The 23,485-nt window shown below is 41.5% G+C and overlaps 1 protein-coding gene across 1 annotated transcript in view; it reads right to left on the bottom strand.

Moving 5' to 3' along the window:
• Positions 1-803: 803 nt before the first annotated feature.
• Positions 804-23,485, bottom strand: part of CDX1 (caudal type homeobox 1) — a gene marked incomplete at both ends in the record, with an annotated part of 58,845 nt that continues 36,163 nt past the window's right edge. Inside the window, 2 exons of the mRNA XM_082255574.1 lie at positions 804-1,010; positions 10,337-10,482. Of these exons, the coding sequence (XP_082111700.1) occupies positions 804-1,010; positions 10,337-10,482 (353 nt within the window). The remainder of the gene's footprint in view (positions 1,011-10,336; positions 10,483-23,485) is intronic.

Genomic DNA, 23,485 nt, shown 5'->3' with positions numbered 1-23,485 from the left:
CTAATATTTTTCATTATAAACAGTGATAAGTGATACCAGCTGGCTTTACAACTCAACCATTGAATGGCTTTTATTCCAACAATAAAACAATAAAAATAGACTTTTGTGCAAACTTTTATCTTTAGAAAATAGATAACCACCATACCCTAATTAAATCTATGTATAAACATACACACTGTTTACATTATGCACACATTCAACAATAGTGACCCTTTAAATTAGAAGGACTGAAGCCTATGACTTCATTATCTGAGCAATTAGGCCACTTAATTTCTACAGTGGTTTTCACAAATGCACAATATTTTGAAAAATTATGCAAAAAAGAAAAAGTTATTAGAACTAAAAAAAAAAAAAAACATAATATACAACATACAAAAATGCCTCCTTTAGATTACAATTTTGTTTTTAAATACGGTAAAACAAACTACTTAAGGGAAAGTCCAGTTTGGGTACAAATTCATTCTTTTTCTCCTGCTAGATATTTATGAAATCATACCAGCAGTTCTTTTAGAAAGTAGAAAAACTATTCTTATTGGTCCACAGCAATCAGTCAAGTTATCACGATTACTCCCCCTGTGCAATGTGAGAGAATGGATGAGAGAATCTGACTGGCTGCTATGGGCAGCAAGGACAGATCTTCCATCAGACATTTCTGATAAATAAGACGTGTCTTCCATTCTGCTGCAACAGTTGGCACCAAAATGTTGCACATTTCTTCTAGCATACAGGTTTGTTAGATCACTGCAAAGAATGAATATTTGGCATCCTCTTGAGTCCCAGTGTGTTTGAAGGCCTGATGAAATTTATGGAAGATATTCTTCTTTTATAGTCAGTGCACCTGGTGATACCATGTTACTGTTGCTGCTGCTACAAAGAGGGACCATGCCAACGGTGGAGCCTACAGCAGGGGGTGTTGGTGTTGTGGTGCTGGCCTGTTGACTCTGCTGCTGCATTTTCTTCTTATTCACTTTCCTTTCTTTTGCCCTTCGATTTTGGAACCAAATTTTTACCTGTACAAAAATAAATAACAATATAAAATTATGTTTAGAGAGCTCGACCTGTAGTTTGGTTGACCTGTAATGATACAGTAACACTTATATGAAAGCAGTTAATTTTCGAAAATGTAAGGTCTGATGGTGGCCTAGCCTCCACACTCCCCCCCTTAAAATAAAAGGGTTGAATAATAATGTAAAATAAAGTAAAATTAAAGAAGAATAAATACTTACAGTACACCGGGGTGCTCACAAAGGTGGTGGTGACATTATTTGGTAAGTATTATCAGGTGTCTGCTGAATATTTTTTTTCGTAGGGGGGGATAAGGTCTAGGCAATGAGCTAACCTGGTTGGAATTGTTTTCAGTACCCATACAGCAAGGAAAGTCCTAACTGATTTGTGTTTTTTGTAGGGATCGACCGATTATCAGCAACACCGATATATCGGGGGCCGATATGCACTTTCCCCCGATATATCGGAATCGGTCCCGGAGGTTACCGATATTGCCGATATTTCAGGAAAGTGCTAGTACCAGAGTGATGCCTGCAGCTAGAGGCATCACCCCGGTACTGGCGCCCATAGCCGACAGTCGGCTGTCTTGTAATGACAACTGATGCGGCTGAGAAGCCGCTCGGCTGTCATTACAAGGAGCGGGAGGGGATGTCCCCCCCTCCCGCCGCTTTCTATGGCACGCCCGCCGAAGAGAAGACCCGATCAAAGCCGCATTTGGCTCTGATCGGGTCTCCATGTAAAAAAGTCGGAAGTGACGTCATGACATCACTTCCGGGTACTCGGCGCTGAATTAAAAAAACTGACAGCATTCAAAACAGCCAAACTTGGTGTTTTGAATGCTTTTCAGTGCCGAGGAGGGGTTTGGGGGTTGGTTTTAGACCCCCAGATCCCTCCACAAGGACTAAGTTTGTAAAAAAAAAAAAAAACATTTTTTTTTACATGTCCGATATCGGCCGATACCGATATTCGATGACCAAAATATCAGTATCGGCATTGGCATTAAAAAAACTATATCGGTCGATCACTAGTTTATGGGGTCCGGGTTAGTTATGTAGGAAGTATTTAGCCCACTAGATTAGCATGGAAGACTAACAACTAGGGAAAGGTACTCAATTGCAGTCTACATGTTTCTCTTAAAGGATAACTAAACCCCAAAACAAAAAAAAGTAATATATTGCAACTTACTAGTTCTTAGTGCACTTGCTACATTAGTTTAAATTTTTCAGGCCAGGAACATTTTCAACAAATACAAAAAATGCCTCATGCTATTGCAATTTCTGTGAGCTGAATTGAAATGACTGCTGCCGCAACCTTTGGCACCAAAATATCTGGGGTGCTTGTCACCTTAGTGTTATAAGAATATACATTTGTTGGGTCATTGCAGGGTCCATACAAATAAGGATTATTTGTCATCCTTTATAGTCCCCAAATTCAGATGTGTAATTGAAAATGTAAAATCCCTGATGGACTTTCCAATTGTAAAAGTATATATTGAACCCAAGGGGTAAAGAAACCTATCAGAGCATAAGTCATTGATGTTTGGTTGGGGGGGATTGCCTGGATTTTCTTAGAGCTTCCCCTCCATTAGTCAAGTAATCAAATACAAAATGTGCTTATAGAACCTCCTTCATCTGTAAAATTATCCAGAGTTCTAGTGTGATTGGTCACATGTAATCTGCATTCCCTGTGTAAATAATCTGTGTTTATTGGAGTATGCTCAGACCGTATAGACCAGTTGGTCTCAAAAGCCCTTAGCCTGCAATTATCTGGCTTGTCTTTACCCTGGGACACTATTCATCCAACTGACACCAATGATGGGGCACCATTCCTCCCACTGACGCCATGAATGGGGCATTATTCCTCCCACTCACACCAACAATAAGGCACTATTTCTCCCACTAATACCAACGATGGGGCATTGTTTACTCCTATTGATACCCGGGCATTTTCTCCTCCACTTGGCCACAGTCTGGCCCCCCCTAAAGCCTGAAGGACAGTAAATTGCCCCTTTGTTCAGAAAGTTTGGAGACTCCTGGTATAGACAATGCCTTTTTTCATGTTGCCCCCAAAGTCCTTTCTTTATGACATTTCAAAAAGATCTTTGAAGCAAGGGTTGGAGATGAAGATTACTGGAATCTCATATTCCATGATCTGCAGGCCAGAAATACATAGAATATCAGTTCAGTTCAGCTTTCTGAATGTGACAGCATTACTATGTGGCTGAGACCAGACTCTTTACACCACAACATCATACAGGTAATTACTTATACCAAATTGAGTGGGCAATGTTGTAGTTTTTTTGTCTTTGCTACTTCTGTGAACTATAGGACAAGTCCCCCCAGTTTACTGTGGTCCTAAAAAAAACTTCCTGTCTAAAGCTTTGTACACATGGGCCAAAATTTGGCTGGTTCCATACATTAGCATAGAAGGGAGGATTCCTCCATCCACCTTGCTTGTGTGGATTGGGAAATCTGTTCACTTTTTTTTTTTCGTTCACCCCTCCGGCTGAACGAATAACAAAAAGATACAAAATATGTAAATTCCAGGTTTGAGTAACAATGCTGTTCCATACATACAGTATAGTGAGTAAGCGATGGTCACCCTAGGGCAGGTAAAAACAAAGGGGAAAAAAAAAAAACCTAAAAAATTAAACTAGTGCTGCCATCACATCTAATTACTGGTAAGCTGCAATATATTACATTTTTTGTTCTTAGGTTTAGGTCTCCAGAAAGGAGGAAGGAAGTTCTGATTCCCCTATATACAGTACAGTAAACCCCCCTCCATTGCGGGGGTTACGTTCCGGACCCAGCCGCGAAAAGTGAAAATCCGCGAAATAGAAAAACCCTATTAAAATGCATTGTAGGCATGTTTTTTTTTACTGTCACTGTACGTGTAAAAGCATTTTAAGGTCTTTAAACACACTTTTAAAACAATAGAAACTCATTTAACCACTTTATCCCACCAATCGGGGATCTAGTGTGGAGATCCTTAGTGACAGGGAGTGACAGATCGGACTGTTCAGCATAGCTGGACATCCGATCTGTCCCTGTCTCACAAAGTCACCCCCCCCCCCACACGTCAGTAAGCACCAGGCATACATTAACCCCTCCCTCTCCAATAAAGTTAACCCCTTCCCTGCCTGTGTCATTTTTACAGTAACAGTGCATATTTGTAGCACTGATTACTGTAGTAATGTCACTGGTACCCCCAAAAGTGTCAAAAATGTCAGTCAAGGGTCCGATCTGTCCGCCGCAATGTCGCAGTCCCGCAAAAAAATTGCAGATCGCCGCCATTACGCGTTTAAAAAAAACACCAAAAATGACAAAAATCTTTCCCTTTGTTAGTAAACGCAATAATTTTTGCGCAAACCAATCAAAATATGCTTATTGCGATTTTTTTTACCAAACATAGGTAGCAGAAAACAAATTGGCCAAAAATTTAAAAAAAAATTGTTTTTTACATCTTTTTTGGGGGGAATTTCATATAAAAAAATGTGAAAAATATTGTTATTTTCTCAAAATAAACGCTCTTTTTTTGTTTATAGCGCAAAAAGTAAAAATCGCACAGGTGATCAAATACCACCAAAAGAAAGCTCTGTTTGTGGGAAAAAAAGGACATCAATTTCGTTTGGTTACGGCGTCGCACGACCGCGCAATTGTCAGTTAAAGTCGCACAGCGCCGAATCGCAAAAAGTGGCCCAGACGTAAGACAGCAAAATGCTCTAGTGGTAAAGTGGTTAAACACATAAAAGATACTGAGAGACATAGCAAGAGCTATGGAAAACACTAAAATATTTCATTTTTAATGATTTATATAGTAAAATAACATTACAAAAAAAAAAACGCAATATACCGGGACCGCAACAACTGAACCGCCATGGAGCGGGGGTTTACTGTATATCTTTAGTTAGACCTCATTTAGCATACAGTACTGTATCAAGTTTTGGTAACCTAATTTATAAAACATAGCACAAGCCCAGAGATGGGCAAGAAACATTGTTAACCGGTTGCCCACCGCCGCACGACTATATACTGCGGCGGTCAGCCCCGGCCAGGCAGAGTGACGTATGGATACGTCACTTGCCTGTCACTGACTTGAGAGCCAATTGCGGGCAGGCGCGTGCCCGCCGAGGCGCGCGCCCGCCGCGGCTCGTTCACTGACAAGTCAGTGCGTGCGACCGGCGGACTCGATGTCCGCCGGTCACACTACGATTGCTCCGGTGAAGGGAGAAAGGCGGAGCTGCTTATGTAAACAAGCCGCCCGTCATTCTCCCTGGTGTAAAAATGAAGATCAGACGGTTCTACTATGTAGGACCGTTGATCTTTGTTTTTACACCAATAGCAATGTCCCTATACAGTTAGAATCACGCCCCTAGGACACACTTAACCCCTCACTGTCCAATACAGTTAACCCCTTCCCTGCCAGTGTCATTTTTGCAGTAACAGTGCATATGTATAGCACTGATTACTGCAGTAATGTCACTGGTAACCCCAAAAGTGTCAAAAATGTCAGTCAAGGGTCTGATCTGTCCGCCGCAATGTCGCAGTCCCGCAAAAAAAATCGCAGATCGCCGCCATTACGCGTTAAAAAAAAAAACACCAAAAATGACAAAAATCTTTCCCTTTGTTAGTAAATGCGATAACTTTTGCGCAAACCAATCAAAATACGCTTTTTGCAATTTTTTTTTACCAAACATATGTAGCATAAAACAAATTGGCCAAAAATGTTAAAAAATTTAGATTTTTAAATTTTATTTGGGGGAATTTCATATAAAAAAATTTGAAAAATATTGTTATTTTTGCAAAATTGACGCTTTTTTTTTGTTTATAGCGCATGATCAAAAAATCGCACAGGTGATCAAATACCACCAAAAGAAAGCTCTGTTTGTGGGAAAAAAAGGACGTCAAATTCGTTTAGGTGCACGACCGCGCAATTGTCCGCTAAAGTCACGCAGTAAAAAATCGCAAAAAAACCCTGGTCTTTTAGCAGCCAAATCCTCCGGGGCTTAAGTGGTTAAAGTTTTCGTGGATAAAACATATCAGGAGAAATTGCAGGAGCTTATTAAATACAGTCTTGAGTAAAAAAGGGCTATGACTGAAACCTTTTAAATACAATAAGGTTTTGAGTATGGTTCAGGAGGGCAGCATTTTCAATATAGAGATAAGATCAAGAACACGAAAACATGACCTCAAACTAGCAATAGGAAAGTTCAAAACTAAAAGAGCAGTTGATGCTGGGAACGGATTTCCAGCCTAAGTAAGGGCTCTTTCACACGGCCGCTCCGTGTGAGAGCTCCGCTGCGGTCCTTTTTTTTTTTTTTTTCCACGGAGCGGATGACATTTCTGTCATCCGCTCCGTATGCCCGCATATCATCCCATCCGTTTGTGGATGATATGCGGACATAATGTAAGTCTATGGGGGTTTGCGGATGTCAGCGGATGACACCGCTGACATCCGATTTTCCTTCCTTTCCGTTTTTTGAACGGAACAAAAATAGGGTTTTGTTCAGTTAAAAAAAAACAGAACAGAACTGACAGGAAGAAAATCGGATGTCAGCGGATGGTATTCCGCTGACATCCGCAATGCCATTGACTTACATTATGTCCGCAAATCATCCGCAAAAAAATAGGATGATTTGCGGACATACGGAGCGCCCATGTGAAAGGGCCCTAAAGAGTGCAAAAAAGAGACAAAAAAAACAATAAAAAAAAATAAAAAAGAAACCCAAACTTAAAAAAAAAAAAACAATCAAAAAATGGCACACAAAGAAAATCAAAATAGGGGCAGAGTCGAAGGATCAATAGGTAATTTGTCTGCTGCCGCTTTTCTTTGTTTCTAAGAAACTCAAGTTTTTTTATTTCATTATCCCATCTAAAAGCAGTACAGACCAGAATTTCAGATTTCATAAAACTATAAATACGTTTATTGTTTTATGTGTAAGATAAATGAGTACGCTGGAGCCACCGTTCTGCAGCAACAATATTTTTCACCTTCAGAAGATTACCGCAAAACAATAGGGATATGTTTTCCCATTTATGATGTTATTGCACCTGTGTATATTTTAGACTGCTGCAGATTAACAAATGCCTCAAAGTAAATGTTTTGGTAGTGCCATTTACAGATACACTTTAGGCTAATTGGAATAGGCCCCTCTCTTCTCCTCACACACCCTTGGCGCCAGTGTTTTATAACCCAGAGTTTGAGCCAGGGGGTGCATTCTTCCTTATTTTCTTGGTAGATAAATAAAGGTTTCCTAAGGATTGGCGATTTTTTAATTAATGATACACCATATACTCTAGCTTATTTTAAGGACACCTTGCATATCCACCCTTCTCAGCTATTTAGATACAATCAGATTGCATCTTTTATGCGAACCAAGCTTTGTTCAGTACCTGGCTCTCCTACATTGATTTCCTCTAAGGTGTCCTGCAGATTGAGAGATTGGCCCAGGGGATGGATCTCTACTGTTTATCTCCTTTTAACAGATCTTAAAGTATAACTATGGGCAAAACCTTTTTTTTTTTTTTTCATTTTGGATGGAGTAAGGGAGGGATCTAACCCCTGTCAGATTTTTCAATCTGTGTCCCATTGCGGAGATTTCCCTTCACATCCTGTCCAATAGCCAAACAGAAAGCCAGAGGAAATCCCTGCAAATGAAAGGAATTTCTTGGGCACCCCAGGACACCAGACCTAGTGTCTTCATTGGAAGATTTGCCCTCTATTACTTTTCTGGGGACAACCCAAAATTTGGGATTTTCTTTTACTTTCACTTTTAATTATAATGTTAAACAGAACACATAGAGAGGGTGAATCTCCTTAACGGGGGCACATACAACAATTAAAACTGACAGGGGGGTCCAATCCTTCTCCACTCTATCCACAATTTAAAAAAAACTTTTGTCTTTAGTTGTACTTTAACTGTAAGTTCCCCTACATGACGCTGTTGGAGAGGGATCTGCACATGTCCTGTGACTTGTTAGATTGGCAGGACATCGAAAAAGACTTGTCTAAGATTTTGATTAATACTATCTTGATAGAATCTAATTATAAACCCTTTTATGTTGGTATTTAGTACCAGCTAGGATAGCTAAGATGCACCTTTATGCCTCTTCGAATTGTTTATGTCAATGTGGACAGCTGGGAACAATGTTTCATGTGTGGTGGCCTAAGGTGTCCCGGTTTTGGATAAGAATTTTTAACCTCATACGCCCGGTCACGAACATCAATCTTGCTAGGGCTGCAGAAACAGCCTGTTACCTATGTCCCAATAATCATAATAAATTTCACAAAACCTGGGACCCCTGGATTAAGTACACCTCTCCTGTGGACTGAAAGTGGATGGGCCCCCTTATCTCTTCTGCTTCTGTTTCCTTCCTTTCCTTTTTTCTTTTTTTGACCCCCCCCCCCCTTTCTGTTGGATTAGATTCTATTCTAGTGGACATCAATTTTTCATTGGTGCCTTAGGACACTTTTTTGAGGAGAAGGGCACCTAAACCTTTATCATCATAAGTATGGCTCTGTTACTTGGGCCTTGATATGTTCCAGTTCATACCTTGCACATGCTATATAATGGGTGCTCTTATTATTGTGATGTTTGACCTGCTCATAGGGTGCACTTTATAGGAATAAAAATTGCCACTGACAACTACGTAATGTACCCTTCTCTACTTATAGGAGATATTCACTTTTCTTCCTTGTTCTTTTTGTAAGCACAACATTAAGGGTCCATTCACACTAGCGCGACTTGTCAGGCGACTTGGTCGCCTGACAAGTCGCGGTAGGTTGCTCGCCATTGAATAGTACAGGACCCGTTCTAATAGGAGCGACACAAGTCCTGTACTACTTTGGGGCGACCTGGAGGCGACTTGCATTGATTTCAATTATATGAAGTCCGTGCAAGTCGCGCCGAGGTCGCGGTGCACGCTGTGCACCGCGACTTCGCAGGTCGCCCCACAAAATCCTGTTGCGGCAGTGTGAATGGGCTGTTATGGAGCATATGCTTTGTACTGTTTGAAAAAACTTAAATAAACAGATTTAAATATAAAAGTACACTTCACTCAGAAATAAACACTGGGCATGTGAATTAATTCAGATGAGAATTCATAGTTTCATCCCAACATTCAATTTGCACGGATGGACCCTTGCTAGATAAATCCACTCAGTCACATGGATGTTAGGTTTCTGAATGGCCTGAATTTAGTTCTTTGAGAATGCACACCAGGGTGTGGCTTGTACATTGCCATAGGAGAAGTAGGGTTCTCATGTCAAGTACATACCCTTATTAACCCCCAGGTTGTAGCTATCAGAACAGAAAGCATGGAAACAATATATGATTGCAGATTCTATTTTCCTCAGCTATTCCTTCAGAGTCAGTAGGATATAGCTGGAAGCCATGAAGTAATCTCACCAGCCTTGTAGAATGCATTCTCTAAAACCCTTTCTCCATGGTTGAAGCAACTCTGGCTATAATAAAGAGAAGACACAACATAACGATATCAGATGATACGCTATGCAAACTCCCACTAATTAAGTATAAAGCCCCTGATACTAAGGACCTCACTGATGAAACAGGAACGACTTTAAGCTGGCCATACCCAGAGGCCAAAATCTTAACTGTGGTTGGCCTTGTCTGCCCCAATCTATCCAACATCCTTTATTCTGAGCAGCTGGAGGAAAATTGTTGGCCAAACAGTGACTGCAGCCAATCAATTGCAGCCACTGTTTGAGTATTCTGACAGCCATAGGAACCTGCTTTCAGAAAACAATATTCGGCAGAGAAGATGTTCCCATCTACACTATTTAGTGGGGATGGGGGAATTGATAGTTTTCTCTCGTTCAGACAGTGGAGATGAAAAAGGAAAATCTTAAGCTGGCCATACACTGTTGGAATTTTGGCCCATTTTGAGGACCACAAACAACCTTTGCCAAAGTAGCCAGGTCAAATATTGTTAGCCAAACAGTACCTGCAGCCAATGTTCCTGGCATTCTGACAGCCAGCACTCAAAACTGTCAGAATACAATATAGGGGATTCATTTGTCTGCACCATTTGTGTGGATGGAGGAATTTGTAAGCTGCTGTTTGCAGGCTATTAGTGTATGGCTAGCTTTAAGCTAAACTTAACCATCTAGTTGGCAAAGCATCTCTCTAAGCCAGAATAGCTCCTAATCATTGTATACTTGTTGCCCTATACCCAATATGGACTAAGTGGAAATCTGGTTTAGATGATTACAAATGTACAAATGTTAGATCTTCTGGCTGACTGATTGACATTTTTTCCAAGGTTTACTTAGAGGTAGCCACCAGAGAGGTAAGTATATATAAATGGATTACCTGTCGTTCTGTTAGTGATAATGAAGCTGCAAGTTCTGCCTTCCTGCGTATAGTGATATAGCGACTATAGTGAAATTCCTTCTCCAGTTCTAGGCGCTGATGATCTGTGTATACAACACGGTATTTGTCTTTTGTTCTGGTCTTTCCTAAAAGGGAAAACAGGCAGATGTCAGTTAGAGGTGAAGCCAAACATCACTGGTGAAAAGGGTACACTGGTCTGCATACTTATATCAAATCAGCAACCCAGAAAGTACTGAAGCCATTGGCAATCCAGCTTCAATCCAAACGCCAATAATACATGATTGCATGTATTTTTTAATGCAAGCAGTGTGCAATAAGTACATTTAAAGTAGAAGTCCACCCTAACACTACAATACCTGCATCTACAGACATCCACAATCTAATACCAACCTATCTAGCCCTGTAAAGAAGAAAACGGTATACATACCTTTTTAAAGCCAATCCCACGCTGAGCTGTCAGCCACAGCTTTGGTTGCAGAGGACACAACTGACAATGGAAGCCCCGTAGTAAGTCTTTGGGTGACATCACTTCCCATTCTTTTTACAGCTGTGTTGTCGGATGTGTCCTCTGCAGAGCTTCCACCACTGGAGACCGGATCAGATCGCCTTCAAAAAAGTTATGTATAATGACTTCTTCTTTACAGGGCTAGATAGGTTAGTGTTAGATTGTAGATGTCTGTAGATGCAGGGGTTTTAGTGTTAGGTTGGACTTACACTTACACTTTAAGAGTGACAGAGATGTGAGCTTAGTCTGTTGCCTCTTTTTTACTGTCTAATCAAAGACAGGGGGAAAATTACATTACTTAGAGCCAGGGGCGTAACTACAGGGGTTGCAGGGGTTGCAATTGCAACCGGAACCCATGCTCCAGGGGGCCTGTGCGGCTCCCCTGTACACCTGGATAGGAGGGGCAGCATGTAGAGAAATCACTGTCCTCCTTTTTCCTCCTGTAGCTGCAGGAGGAAAATGGAGGAGATTGGTTCCTCTGTATGTTGCCCCTGCCACTCCTCCTATTTAGTTCACTTGTGTTCTGCTGTTTCTGGGCCCCTGTGTGCTCCCCCGCCCCCCCCCCCCCTACTGTGCTCCATTCCCTCTCCTGCCGGCTGCTTCAGGGGATGTGTCACAATAGAGAACCAGGAAGGGGTCGGTAAATATGTAATGTACCAGCTACTTCCTTTTCTGAAGGGACTCAGTGACATTGTAAAAACATAAATTAAAATGATAAAAATAATACAATTAAAGTACCAAAAAATTAAAACTACTGACACCAGTGGGTAAACTTTCAGGATCGCAAAGGTCACACTTTCGACCAGGCCCTGGCATTCCACAACCGCAGGGAGGCCCCAAGATGGCATGAAGGGGGCCCACTGCAGAACTTGTGAAAGGGCCCCATCGCGGGACCGTAATAAAGGGCCCCGCAATGAGAGTAAAGGGTCCCAGGATGAGTGGGAAGAGCCTCAGTTTTGAAGGGAAGGGCCCTTCAGGGCCCTTCATTGTTTCTTGCACCGGGGCCCTCCCTTCTATGCATTGAGGTGAAAAACCTTCTTTAGCGCAGTGCCCCAGACCCCTCCTTTTCTTACCTGAGCCCATTTGTTCCAGCGCTATGCACAAGCCCAGCGGCTCCAGCCGCTGGCTCTCATCTCATTGGACAGATTGATAGCAGCAGAAGCCATTGGAACGCGCCTGCACAGGTGCCCCCATGGAAATCGGCTTTCCGTGGGGGCACCCGATGAAGAGGAGGTGGCAGTAGTGCCAACGGGGGCCCCCAGAATAGGAGCATCTGGGCTGCTCTGTGCAAAATCCTTGCACAGAGCAGGTAAGTATAACATGTCTTATTTATCTCTAAAAAGAACTGAACCTTTACATCCCCTTTAAATCTGAGAGGAGGAAGAAGCACAAGCTCATCACTGTGTTGTTTCTCATTTATTGTCCAGAAACAGAATGGGGCAGGTCCAGGAACACTTGGGCTCAGAGAAAGTAAGATAAATATTGCAAGAGTAATCTTTGAATTGATATAAATGTGAAAAAAACTTTCCGCGCTATCCCTGTGTATTAACCACCTATTACTCAACTCTATATACTATAGGAAGCAGCTGCACCACTATGCATCCAACCACCTGTATAAATTGCAATAAATATATAGTCACAAAAAAGTGCAGCACCCTCCTTCAATAAAGTGCATTCAAATTATAGTGCATAAAAAAATATCTGAAAAGAGTGTAAAAATCATCTATGTATAATAAATAAATTAATTAACGTGAGTCCATCTTTTCTTTTAAATATATATACACAATCCATCAATAAATGATTCAATGTCTGTGCAAAAAAGGGGTGCAGTCCCATACACCAGAAACTCTTCAGTAATTGCCTCTGATCACCACAGTGCCCTTCACCCCACCTATGGGTGTCTTCTCACCTGCTTGAATGGACCGCACTAATTAAAAAAGGTCTATATGCACTTTGCAGTGGCACCACTCCCACTGGCCATACACTAAAAGGGCTCCGGGCTTCAGCAAAATGGCAGCCTCCGGCAAGAAGAAACGGGAGCAATGCTGGAGGCAATTTACAGCACACACTACAATTTGGTAGCACAATTATTAATGTGAAATGTATGTTTCTTACTAAAGAACATTATTTTTTATACAGTTTTTATGTGTAAAGTTCCACTTTAACTATTTCCCAAAACCGTTACATTTAAGGTATGCTGTGAATGATAATTGTCAAAGTTGTATGTGCCCTCAACCAAACTGGCAAATTATCAAATGGCTGGTATCCTAGCTGATCACATGTACAGCACCATGGTAACTGCAGATCAAATAGAGGCTAAGATGGCAGCTTCCTTGGGTGTAACAGATAGTAGGGTTTAATTCTGCTTTAAGTTTCTAGAAATAACCAATAAACAAGCTATGTTTGCCTTTCTATCAACTAAGCAAATGAAGATTGTATTATAGCTGTATAACGAAACAAATCTGTGTTACAGCCAATATAACATTTACAGGTATAAAACAAAATAAACTATACTTAGGCATGTCAATCAAGAACTGCATTTAACCATCAGCTCTTTGAGTTATTTATCGTTATGATTGGAAATTACAAGTACAGATATAGTGGAGTTGATTTACTAAAGACAAACAGACTGTGCACTTTGCTAGTACAAGTTGTGCTCTGCAAATGCAGTTGCTCCAGAGCTTAGTAGATGAGGAGGAGCTCTGTTGACTTCCACCATCCAATCATGTGCAAGCAAAAATGCTTTTATTTAATTTTCCTTGCATGTGATTGGGTATTCCTTAAAAGTGAAGCTTCATCTCATTTACTAAGGAGCAACTTCACTTGCCAAGTGCATAGTCTATTTGCCTTAGCCAATCGACTTAACGGCGTTGCCAGTTTATCAATGCTGTTTTAAATGCAGCTTGCTCCACCCTCTTAGGCACAATTAACCCATAAAGCTTTATAACATTTTGGATAGCTTATGAACTAAACCCAATATGCTATAGGGTATCTGAATGTAGCAATTTTAGATGTACCTCCAGAGGAGCCCTGTTCAGAAAAAAAAGTTACTTGGCTCCATTCTGAGTCCTTTTCAGCTGCCCCGTGTAAAATATCTTCATGGCACTACAACTCATTTCTTGGGTTGTTACATGGTACTACTTTCCATATTGACGCTGCTCTCTGCCATGTATCATATAAACTGCTCTCTGACAGTAACAGGGCCTCATAGGGGAAAATCGACCCATTGGGGGCACAGACAGCAATAAAAACCTGACAGACAATGAAACTCTTCTTGGCTGTACTAAAAAGATGTTTTTATAACTTTTGGATCTTAGGTTAGAAGATTATCTCATCAATTCTTGTTCTGGTGACAGAAAAAGGGACGTGAGTGGCAATATGGGGTTAGGCAGGCCATACATGGTTCTAATCTCGAGATTCAAACCGTGTATGGGTAGGCTGAATGTACAACCAACTTGGATACAGCCAGCATGCCAGATTTTACCTGCGATTATAACTAATGGCTGCTATAGCCACTAGCAATAATTACTGTCTTCTCCTGGTGGGGCAAGGCTTCCTTCTGCCAGGAGAAGACAGTGGCCCAGCAGGAGGGATTCCTGCATCAACACTGTCTGTGTTGATGGGGGAATCGTGTGAAATTTTCTCTATCTATGGCCAGCCTAAGAATTATAATACAATGAAGATCAATGTGAGGATACAGGGAGGGTTAGTGTTAGGGCTGGAGTTAGGGTTAATTGAAGTGTTATTTGGAGGTTTGTGGTCAGTTATAGGAAGGGATAGTGTGAGGGTTGGGTTGAGGGTGAAAAAAAAAAGGCTTACTATGAGTATGCTGGTTACGGGGTTACGGGGAGGGGTTTTTTTTTTCCAAGCTTTACTGAACCATTTTTTATGATACACTTAGTCACATGTGAAAATCTAACATCACAATATCTCATTTGGCTTCATAAGAAAAACATAAAAACCTAATTTGAGCCAGTTTGTCATTCAATTTTATATTCGTGCATAGAGCTTTGCATCCCCATAACTTCTATTATTAAAGTAAAGCAAAGAAAAAAAAAGTGAAGAAAAAGAGAAAATAGGCAAAAGAAAAAAAAAAGCAGAGAAAGTAAAAAGAAAAAAAAAAAAAGGAGCAGTCTCAAGAAATCTGAGATGCTGAAGTCTTTCCAAGCCCCCCATTTAGCTTTAAATTTTGCGTATTTCTTCTGTAGGTTGGTTGTCAATTCCTCAATACGCAAAATATAATTTAGTTTGGACATCTATTCTTTAATATTGGTAATGACACTAGAATTCAAATGTCTAGGTATGATAGCACTGTCTACGACAGAGGTAAAGCATGTTAGACACTTCTTAGCCATCTGTTGTGATCCAGGAAAGATAGAGTAAGCCTTATGCAGCCTTCCAGTACGGTCTTAGATACGGACATGACCACCACAGATGCAACATTGTGGTAAGTTCCTTGCCACAGCACCAGCAACTAGGTGAATAGTTAGATGACATCTTGTGTATTCTGTCAGGGCAATAGATACCACCTAGATAAGATTTTATAATTCCTATTTTGTATCTGAACTGAGAGGCTTGATTTATGTTACAAAATAAATACTTTTGCCAATACTCTGATGAAAGCGGGAGGTCCAATTCTCGCTCCCAATCCCCGATATACAAGGGATTGTGAGAGAAGGCATGTTGAAGAGATGTGTCATATATAGTAGATATTGCTCGCAATCGTTCTTCTGAAGACACCAAAACTCTATAGGAGATGCGTATCGAGAACTTAGACCTTGTTTGGTGAGCTGACCAAAGAAATATTTAAGTGGAAAAAAAGCACAGCCAATTAGGAGGGTTAGGCCGGCCATACACGGTTTGAATCTCGGTCTGTTCATTAGGAACTGGCTGACATTCAAACCATTAAAGGGCTGGCTGAATGTACCAAGTTGATCGATCGATGGGTTGGCTGAATGTACCGAGTTGATCAACTTGATCAACTTGGGCACAACCAGCCAGCCGGATTTGCTTCCGATTATCTCAAGCTGCTGCTATAGCTGCAAATGATAATCACGGTCTTCTCCTGGCGGGGATCACTTCCCCTGTCGCTCCCCCGGAGAAGAAAATGACCGGAAGGGGGGATTCCTCTGTCAATGCAGTCTGTGCTGATGGGGGAATCATGAGAATTTCTTTCCTGCAACTCATGGCTGCAGGAAATAAATTTGCACCATCTATGGCCGGCCTAAGTGTGAGGGTTGAGGTTAGTTTATGGCCAAGGTTAGTGTAAGGGTCAATGTTAGGGTTACAGGGAGAGTTAGTGTAAGTGTAAGAGTTACATGTAGGGTTAGTGTGGGAGTTGGGAAGTTAGATCACAGGAAGTGTTCATTTTAATATTTAGGTTTACAGGGAGGTTATTGTAAAGGTGGCTTTTGAGTAGGGGACTGTTCCAACTGTTGGGTCTGTGCAGATGTCCGAAAAACATGCATATGGACCATAGCTACTACAAGCATAGTCTGCCATCCTGTCATCATTATATTGGTTCATTCAAACACCTTGACAAATTTATGGATTAAAAAGTGGCCAAAGTTGTTCAGCGTCTGTTGACTCTATGTGGCAAGCTTGGATTTTCACACTGATAAGTGAGGGGGAAAGGGGTTTATTGTTGCTCTGTAAATCCAAAGGAGCGTGCTGTAAAGTTTGCCTAGCACTCAATTATTGATTTTTTCTTTCTTTACCAACCTATATTGTAATTTAATGTTAGGTTATCCCTTTTTAACCTGGAGTCTAGCTGTCTGCGGGGAAATCTAAAATAAATTATTACATTTCCACAAATCAATAATGTAAAATGCGCAACTCAGTTTGTTTACATCATGCTCGCTGAATCATTATTACTTCAGCCTCATTCATATAAGCAGCGTGTACCTAGGCAGTGCTCTAAATTGGGTTAAAGTGGAGTTCCAGCCTTTTCTGTGTTTATTCAAAGTCATCAGCTACAAAAAGTGTAGCTGCTGACTTTTAATAAACACACACTCACCTGTCCCACGATCCAGTGATGCAGCCGCCCGAAGCCTCAATCCTCTCCCTCTGGTATTGGCGGTGCTGGCATCACTAGTGTGGGCACCCGACTGTGACAGCTTGCAGCTTCACAGTTGGGTGCACACTGCTTGATTGGCTGGCAATCTCCTGGGATCTGTGACATGTCCCAGAAGATTGCAGGGAGGGAGGGGGAGAGGAGAACTTTGTGGCGCTCTGAGCGGAAGTGGGAGGTGGTACCTGTTAAAACTAGGTACCCAATCCCCCCCCCCAAAAAAATGACATGCCAAATGTGGCATGTCAGGGGGTTAGGACTACTTAAAGCGGAGGTTCCATTTTTGGGTGGAACTCCGCTTTAATGTTCAGAAATGATACACTTTACTGTATTATGGTGGCAAATATATGCATTTTGGTCAGTTTAATTTGTAGGCATGGCATGGTAACCGATATAAGGGATTAGGCTGTACCTTTAGGCTCCTTTCACATGGGGCAGACCCATTTTGATGGATTCGGCTTGCTCAGCGGGGATCGCTCCGCTGCTCCCCACTGAGCAGGCGCATGGCAGGTTTGTTTCCACTCACTGTGCAGAGACCGACCTGTCAGAGCCCCTCTCTTCCTCTATGGGGAGATCAGATGGACAGCCTTCCCTTTTTTATCCGATCCCATCCGATCCGACCCGCTGGACGGATGGTGAACGTATCGCCATATGTCTGTTTTCAGTGGATTTTGTCAGATCAGATGTCAGCGGACACATGTCCGCTGACATCCGTCTCCCCATAGAGGACAATGGGTGGCCCGATCGGGTCCGCCTGAAAATGGACAGGCGGACCCGATCAGTCGGATCATGTGAAAGGGGCCTTAGGCACAGAGTGACATGATGGTGGTGGAGCAAACAGACCAGTTGCTCAGTCCACCCTTTTACAGCAGCAGGAGAAAGGTCCTCACCGCCCTCCCCTTTTGTATATGTACATTTTTTTTACGTAAATGCATTTTATTTTTGATGGCAAAAAAAAAATCACCTTTCCATTTGTATTTTTCTCCTGTAGTAGTAGTAGGTATAATTGTTACAGCAAGCTGTGTCCCTTGGCTGACTGAGATGGCAGTAAATAGGCCGGCGGAGTGGCACAGCTTGGAGGTATTGATCAGGGCAAGAATTGGCACAAAAACTGGCCATCTTATCAGTCCCACTAACAGCAAGGGAATGAAAAAATATTGTTTTCTTAAATATGTCAGTTAACCAGTTCTGGACCGGAAGGATTTGCCCCCTAATGGCCAGGCCATTGTTTGGAATTCGGCACTGTGTTATTTTAACTGACAATTGCGCATTCGTGCGACGCTGTACCTAAATCAAATTGATGTCCTTTTTTTTCCCACAAATTGGGCTTTTTTTTGGTGGTATTTGATCACCTGTGCGATTTTTTGCGCTATAAACAAAAAAAGAGTGACTTATATAACATTCCCAAAAAAATAATAATAATTTTTTACATTTTAAATTTAAAATTTTTCATCCTCTTAGGCCAATTTGTATTCTGCTACATATTTTTGGTAAAAAAAAATCCCAATAAGCATATTTTGGTTGGTTTGAGCAAAAGTTATTGCATCTACAAACTAGGGAAAGGTTTATGTTATTTTTATTTATTTATTTATTTTTTACTAGTAATGGCAGCGATCTGCGATTTTTAGCGGGACTGCGACATTGCGGCGGACAGATTGGACACCTAACTGACATTTTTGACACTTTTGGGGGGACCAGTGACATTACTACAGTAATCAGTGCTACAAATATGCACTGTTACTGTAATAATGACACTGGAAGGGAAGGGGTTAACACAGGGTTGATCAAAGGGTTAAGTGTGAGCCTAGGGGAGTGTTTTCTAACTGTATGGTGGATGGGCTTATGAAATGACCAAATAGACCTGTGATCCTATATAGAAGGATCACAGGCACTCTGTGATCATTTCAGAGAGAAGAACAGTCAGCTGTGTTTACAATAGCAGACCATCCTTCTCTCTCAGTGGGGAGCGATCACGGGTGCCTGCTGGAAATCACAGCCGCTGGCCCCGTGGATCGGCATCCCCACTGTCTAGTGGGGGCAGGAGCACCCTTTGTTCGACTGTCGTAGAGTTACGCCGGTTCGCGCAGGAGAGCCAGCCTGCCACAGTATTACTGCAGGGGGTGGTTGGGAGCCGGTTAAAAAAGGCCAGCAGTAAAATAAGTGAAACAATAGAGGAAGGGCCGGCATGACCAGGGGGTAAAAGGGGCTTGGGTATAGGAGGGGTCAGGAAAGTTAAGGCTGTGATATAAATAGGTAAAGAGAATAATATGGATTGGGGGAAAGGTTTGGAAGGGTAGAGTTTGGGAGGAGGTAGTGTGCTATGTAGCTGGGGTGGTCTTCAGTTTTAGGGCAGCCAGCAAGGAACATCTTCCCACCCTCTCACCCTGCATTTTATGGTTATATGCTGTGTTGGGTAATTGAGGTGGTGAGAAGCAAGGTATGGAGATTGGCGGGTGCAAGGTTATTTTAGGTCCATATGGGCTCAAAAAGGAACGGTGTAGGGACCCGTCGGAGGTATGGCTCCCTAGTGTTAGGATATGTATCGGCAAGTTGTCTCTGAGTCGGTGGTTTTGCGGCTGAAGGCCTGAGAAGTGGCACGCAGGTACTGCCCTTTGGTTTTGATGCCTATTAGGACCCGTGGCTCCATTTTTTATGCACTGTATGTTCATGTTATGTTATTTATCATTATTCATTTGTGATTTATGTTTTTGGTTAATAAAAGTTGTTATAGCCAATTAACTCCAATATGTTGTGATGTGGTTATTATACCAAAGGGTGGGAGTATTGGCATTGAAGTTTTCAGCACAAGCCATATTTAATACCTTAGTCATGTTTTAACATTTTCTGCAGGTTTTTGGAACGGCTAAAGCCCTGGAAAGCTCCTGAACCAGAATAAGCCATTAGGGGCAATATTGGCTTTAGACATAAATACGTTTTTGTGGTTTTGGTTGAATCAAGCAATTTGTGGCTTGTAAAATTTCAGATCAGCCAAAAAGGGATTGTTTTGGTATTTTTATGCTTTGGACATCACGATCTATGGTGTTTTATTAGTTGAAGTTATGGCTGATATATACATTTACATAAAATGTATATCATTCCAACTTAAAAACTTTGCAAGTGTAGTTTTTAATTAGGGTGCAAGGTCAATAGGAGGGATGTGTGGTTATTGGGGGGAGTACAGGTGAACGCTAAATCAGTCAAGTGTATTTCAGGTCAAAGCCAATAAAAAATAAGCAGAACATCTCTGCAATACATGCACATTTCCCCATGTTTCATCCCTACAGATATAGACTAAGATCTGTTGATCTGTAGAAATGCACTAAGTTCCTAATTTTTTCTTGTCAAATCACACACCATGCCTTTTTGTGGAGTACAATTGTAAGACTTGGTGTCAGCCCTGCTCCGCGTTGTCTGTTGCTAACCCCTTGGCGCCGACAGCACGTAAATATGCAGCCTCTCAGCAGCAGGCCTTGGCGCAGAACAGGCACATATTTGCACGCAATATTGCAATACAGCTGTGCCGAAAGAGCACACCCTGCGTGCTCCCAACACAGTTACTGGCAGCTAACAGAAAGCTCACAATCGCTGCTTGCGATCGCGAGCTTTCCAATCATGTGACTGCCATCACAACCAATCACGGCAGTCACATGATCATAAACCCACCCCACCTCCCTGCATCTGAAACCCCTAAAGGGTGAGAAGGCGCCAGCGCCAAGGGGTTAAACTACAAACCGATTCCAAAAAAGTTGGGACACTGTAAAAATTGTGAATAAAAACAGAATACAATGATGTGGTAGTTTCAAATTTCAATATTTTATTCAGAATACAACATAGATGACATATCAAATGTTTAAACAGAGAAAATGTATAATTTTAAGGGAAAAATAAGTTGATTTTAAATTTCATGGCATTAACACATCTCAAAAAAGTTGGGACAAGGTCATGTTTACCACTGTGTGGCATCCCCTCTTCTTTTTTATAACAGTCTGCAAACGTCTGGGGACTGAGGAGACAAGTTGCTCAAGTTTAGGAATAGGAATGTTGTCCCATTCTTGTCTGATACAGGCTTCTAGTTGTTCAACTGTCTTAGGTCTTCTTTGTCACATCTTCCTCTTTATGATGCGCCAAATGTTTTCTATGAGTGAAAGATCTGGACTGCAGGCTGGCCATTTCAGTACCCGGATCCTTCTTCTATGCAGCCATGATGTTGTAATTGATGCAGTATGTGGTCTGGCATTGTCATGTTGGAAAATGCAAGGTATTCCCTGAAAGAGACGATGTCTGGATGGGAGCATAGGACTTGAATATACCTTTCAGCATTGATGGTGTCTTTCCAGATGTGTAAGCTGCCCATGCCACACACACTCATGCAACCCCATACCATCAGAGATGCAGGCTTCTGAACGGAGCGCTGATAACAACTTGGGTTGTCCTCATCCTCTTTAGTCTGGATGACATGGTATTCCAGTTTTCCAAAAAGAACTTCAAATTTTGATTCGTCTGACCACAGAACAGTTTTCCACTTTGCCACAGACCATTTTAAATGAGCCTTGGACCAGAGAAAACGCCTGCGCTTCTGGATCATGTTTAGATATGGCTTATTTTTTGGCCTATAGAGTTTTAGCCGGCAACGGCGAATGGCACGGTGGATTGTGTTCACCGACAATGTTTTCTGGAAGTATTCCTGAGCCCATGCTGTGATTTCCATTACAGTAGCATTCCTGTATGTGATGCAGTTCCATCTAAGGGCCTGAAGATCACGGGCATCCAGTATGGTTTTCCGGCCTTGACCCTTACGCACAGAGATTGTTCCAGATTCTCTGAATCTTTGGATGATATTATGCACTGTAGATGATGATAACTTCAAACTCTTTGCAATTTTTCTCTGAGAAACTCCTTTCTGATATTGCTCCACTATTTTTCGCCACAGCATTGGGGGAATTGGTGATCCTCTGCCCATCTTGACTTCTGAGAGACACTGCCACTCTGAGAGGCTCTTTTTATACCCAATCATGTTGCCAATTGACCTAATAAGTTGCAAATTGGTCTTCCAGCTGTTTCTTATATGTACATTTAACTTTTCCGGCCTCTTATTGTTACCTGTTCCAACTTCTTTGGAATGTGTAGCTCTCATGAAATCCAAAATGAGCCAATATTTGGCATGACATTTCAAAATGTCTCACTTTCAACATTTGATAGGTTATCTATATTATATTGTGAAAAAATATAAGTTTATGAGATTTGTAAATTAGTCCTTATCTTTTTTACTCACAATTTGTACAGTGTCACAACTTTTTTGGAATTGGGTTTGTAGTAAATCATGTTCCTTATCTCCACACCATAGGGACTAAATGTTCTGTAGTCCAAGATACGGACTGGTATGACTCTTTCAGATAACACAGAAAGGGCGTCTAGCGCAGATCTAAGTTCCTGACAATGTGTTTGCACTTAACAAACAGATATAACAAAATACGTTTAGTGGTATATTTAACGCACCAAAAGGGAGAAAATAAGGGAAGTTTCATCATTGGAATTTACATACATTTAAAACTGATGCAAGTAAATTGCTTTTAATATATGTAAAACAAGAGAAAAAAACACACTAAGGCTAAGGTCAAAGAACAGATTTTCAGCAATTTTTTTTTCAAAATGCAAAATGCTTTTACAAATTACTTGTGATGTGAGTGAATAAAACCTAAGATTAGGCATGCAGTTTGAAGCACAACATTGACACCTGTGAAATAATTATGCAATAACCTTTGCACTAGCAGGCAATGAACAATTGTAATGTGAGCTTGAATACAAGTGAAAAATAAGTATATGTAAGGATCATAATTTCCAATTGTAGGTTCTTATAATAGTTGGCTTTACTATCCAGGAATAGGTGTGGGTGCTGTTAATCACTTGTATTCTCTTCCTGTCAGAGTAGACATGTCAGCCCAGTGTTACGCTGTAAAGTCTTCATGAAGGCTGACAGGTCCTTGCTTGGGCTCAGGACTGATAACTGACACCCTGTACAGGTCAGAAGGGGTAAAACCCTAATGAACAAAACCTTAAGATTTATTTTATGTAATCCTGACAGCACCTTTGTTGTTAGTGCTTGTTGTCAGCACAGAGATATAGAGATGTATACTGGTTTTGTACATTTATTTATTAGGCTCTGTGCACACTGGACTTAAAAAAAAAAAAAAAATGCTGGTCCCCTTGACAGAAAAAAAATCGCTGGTATAGAGCATTATTGTACACATGTTTAAACACATTTAGGAGTGTTTAGCCTTTTTTTCTGCCAGAAAACTGCAATCAAAAATGCAAACCAGAAGGGGTTTTTTCCTGTCTCTAAGCGCTGAGCTTAAAATATGCCTCAAATCATCCTAAAGTCCATGGACACTTAGGGGTTTATCTATTAACCACTTTACCGCTGAGTACCGTAGTACTACTGCAGCAAAGTGGCTCGTTATCGTCTGACGACGTAGTACTACGTCGTCAGACACTCCCCTTGTGGGCGGCGCTCGCGCGCCGCCGGAGGCTCACTCCCGCTGTTTTCAGTCACAGC

Source organism: Pelophylax lessonae, assembly GCF_965119305.1.
Source record: "Pelophylax lessonae genome assembly, chromosome: 4".
NCBI lineage: Eukaryota > Metazoa > Chordata > Amphibia > Anura > Ranidae > Pelophylax > Pelophylax lessonae.
This window is presented reverse-complemented; position numbering and strand designations above follow the sequence as displayed.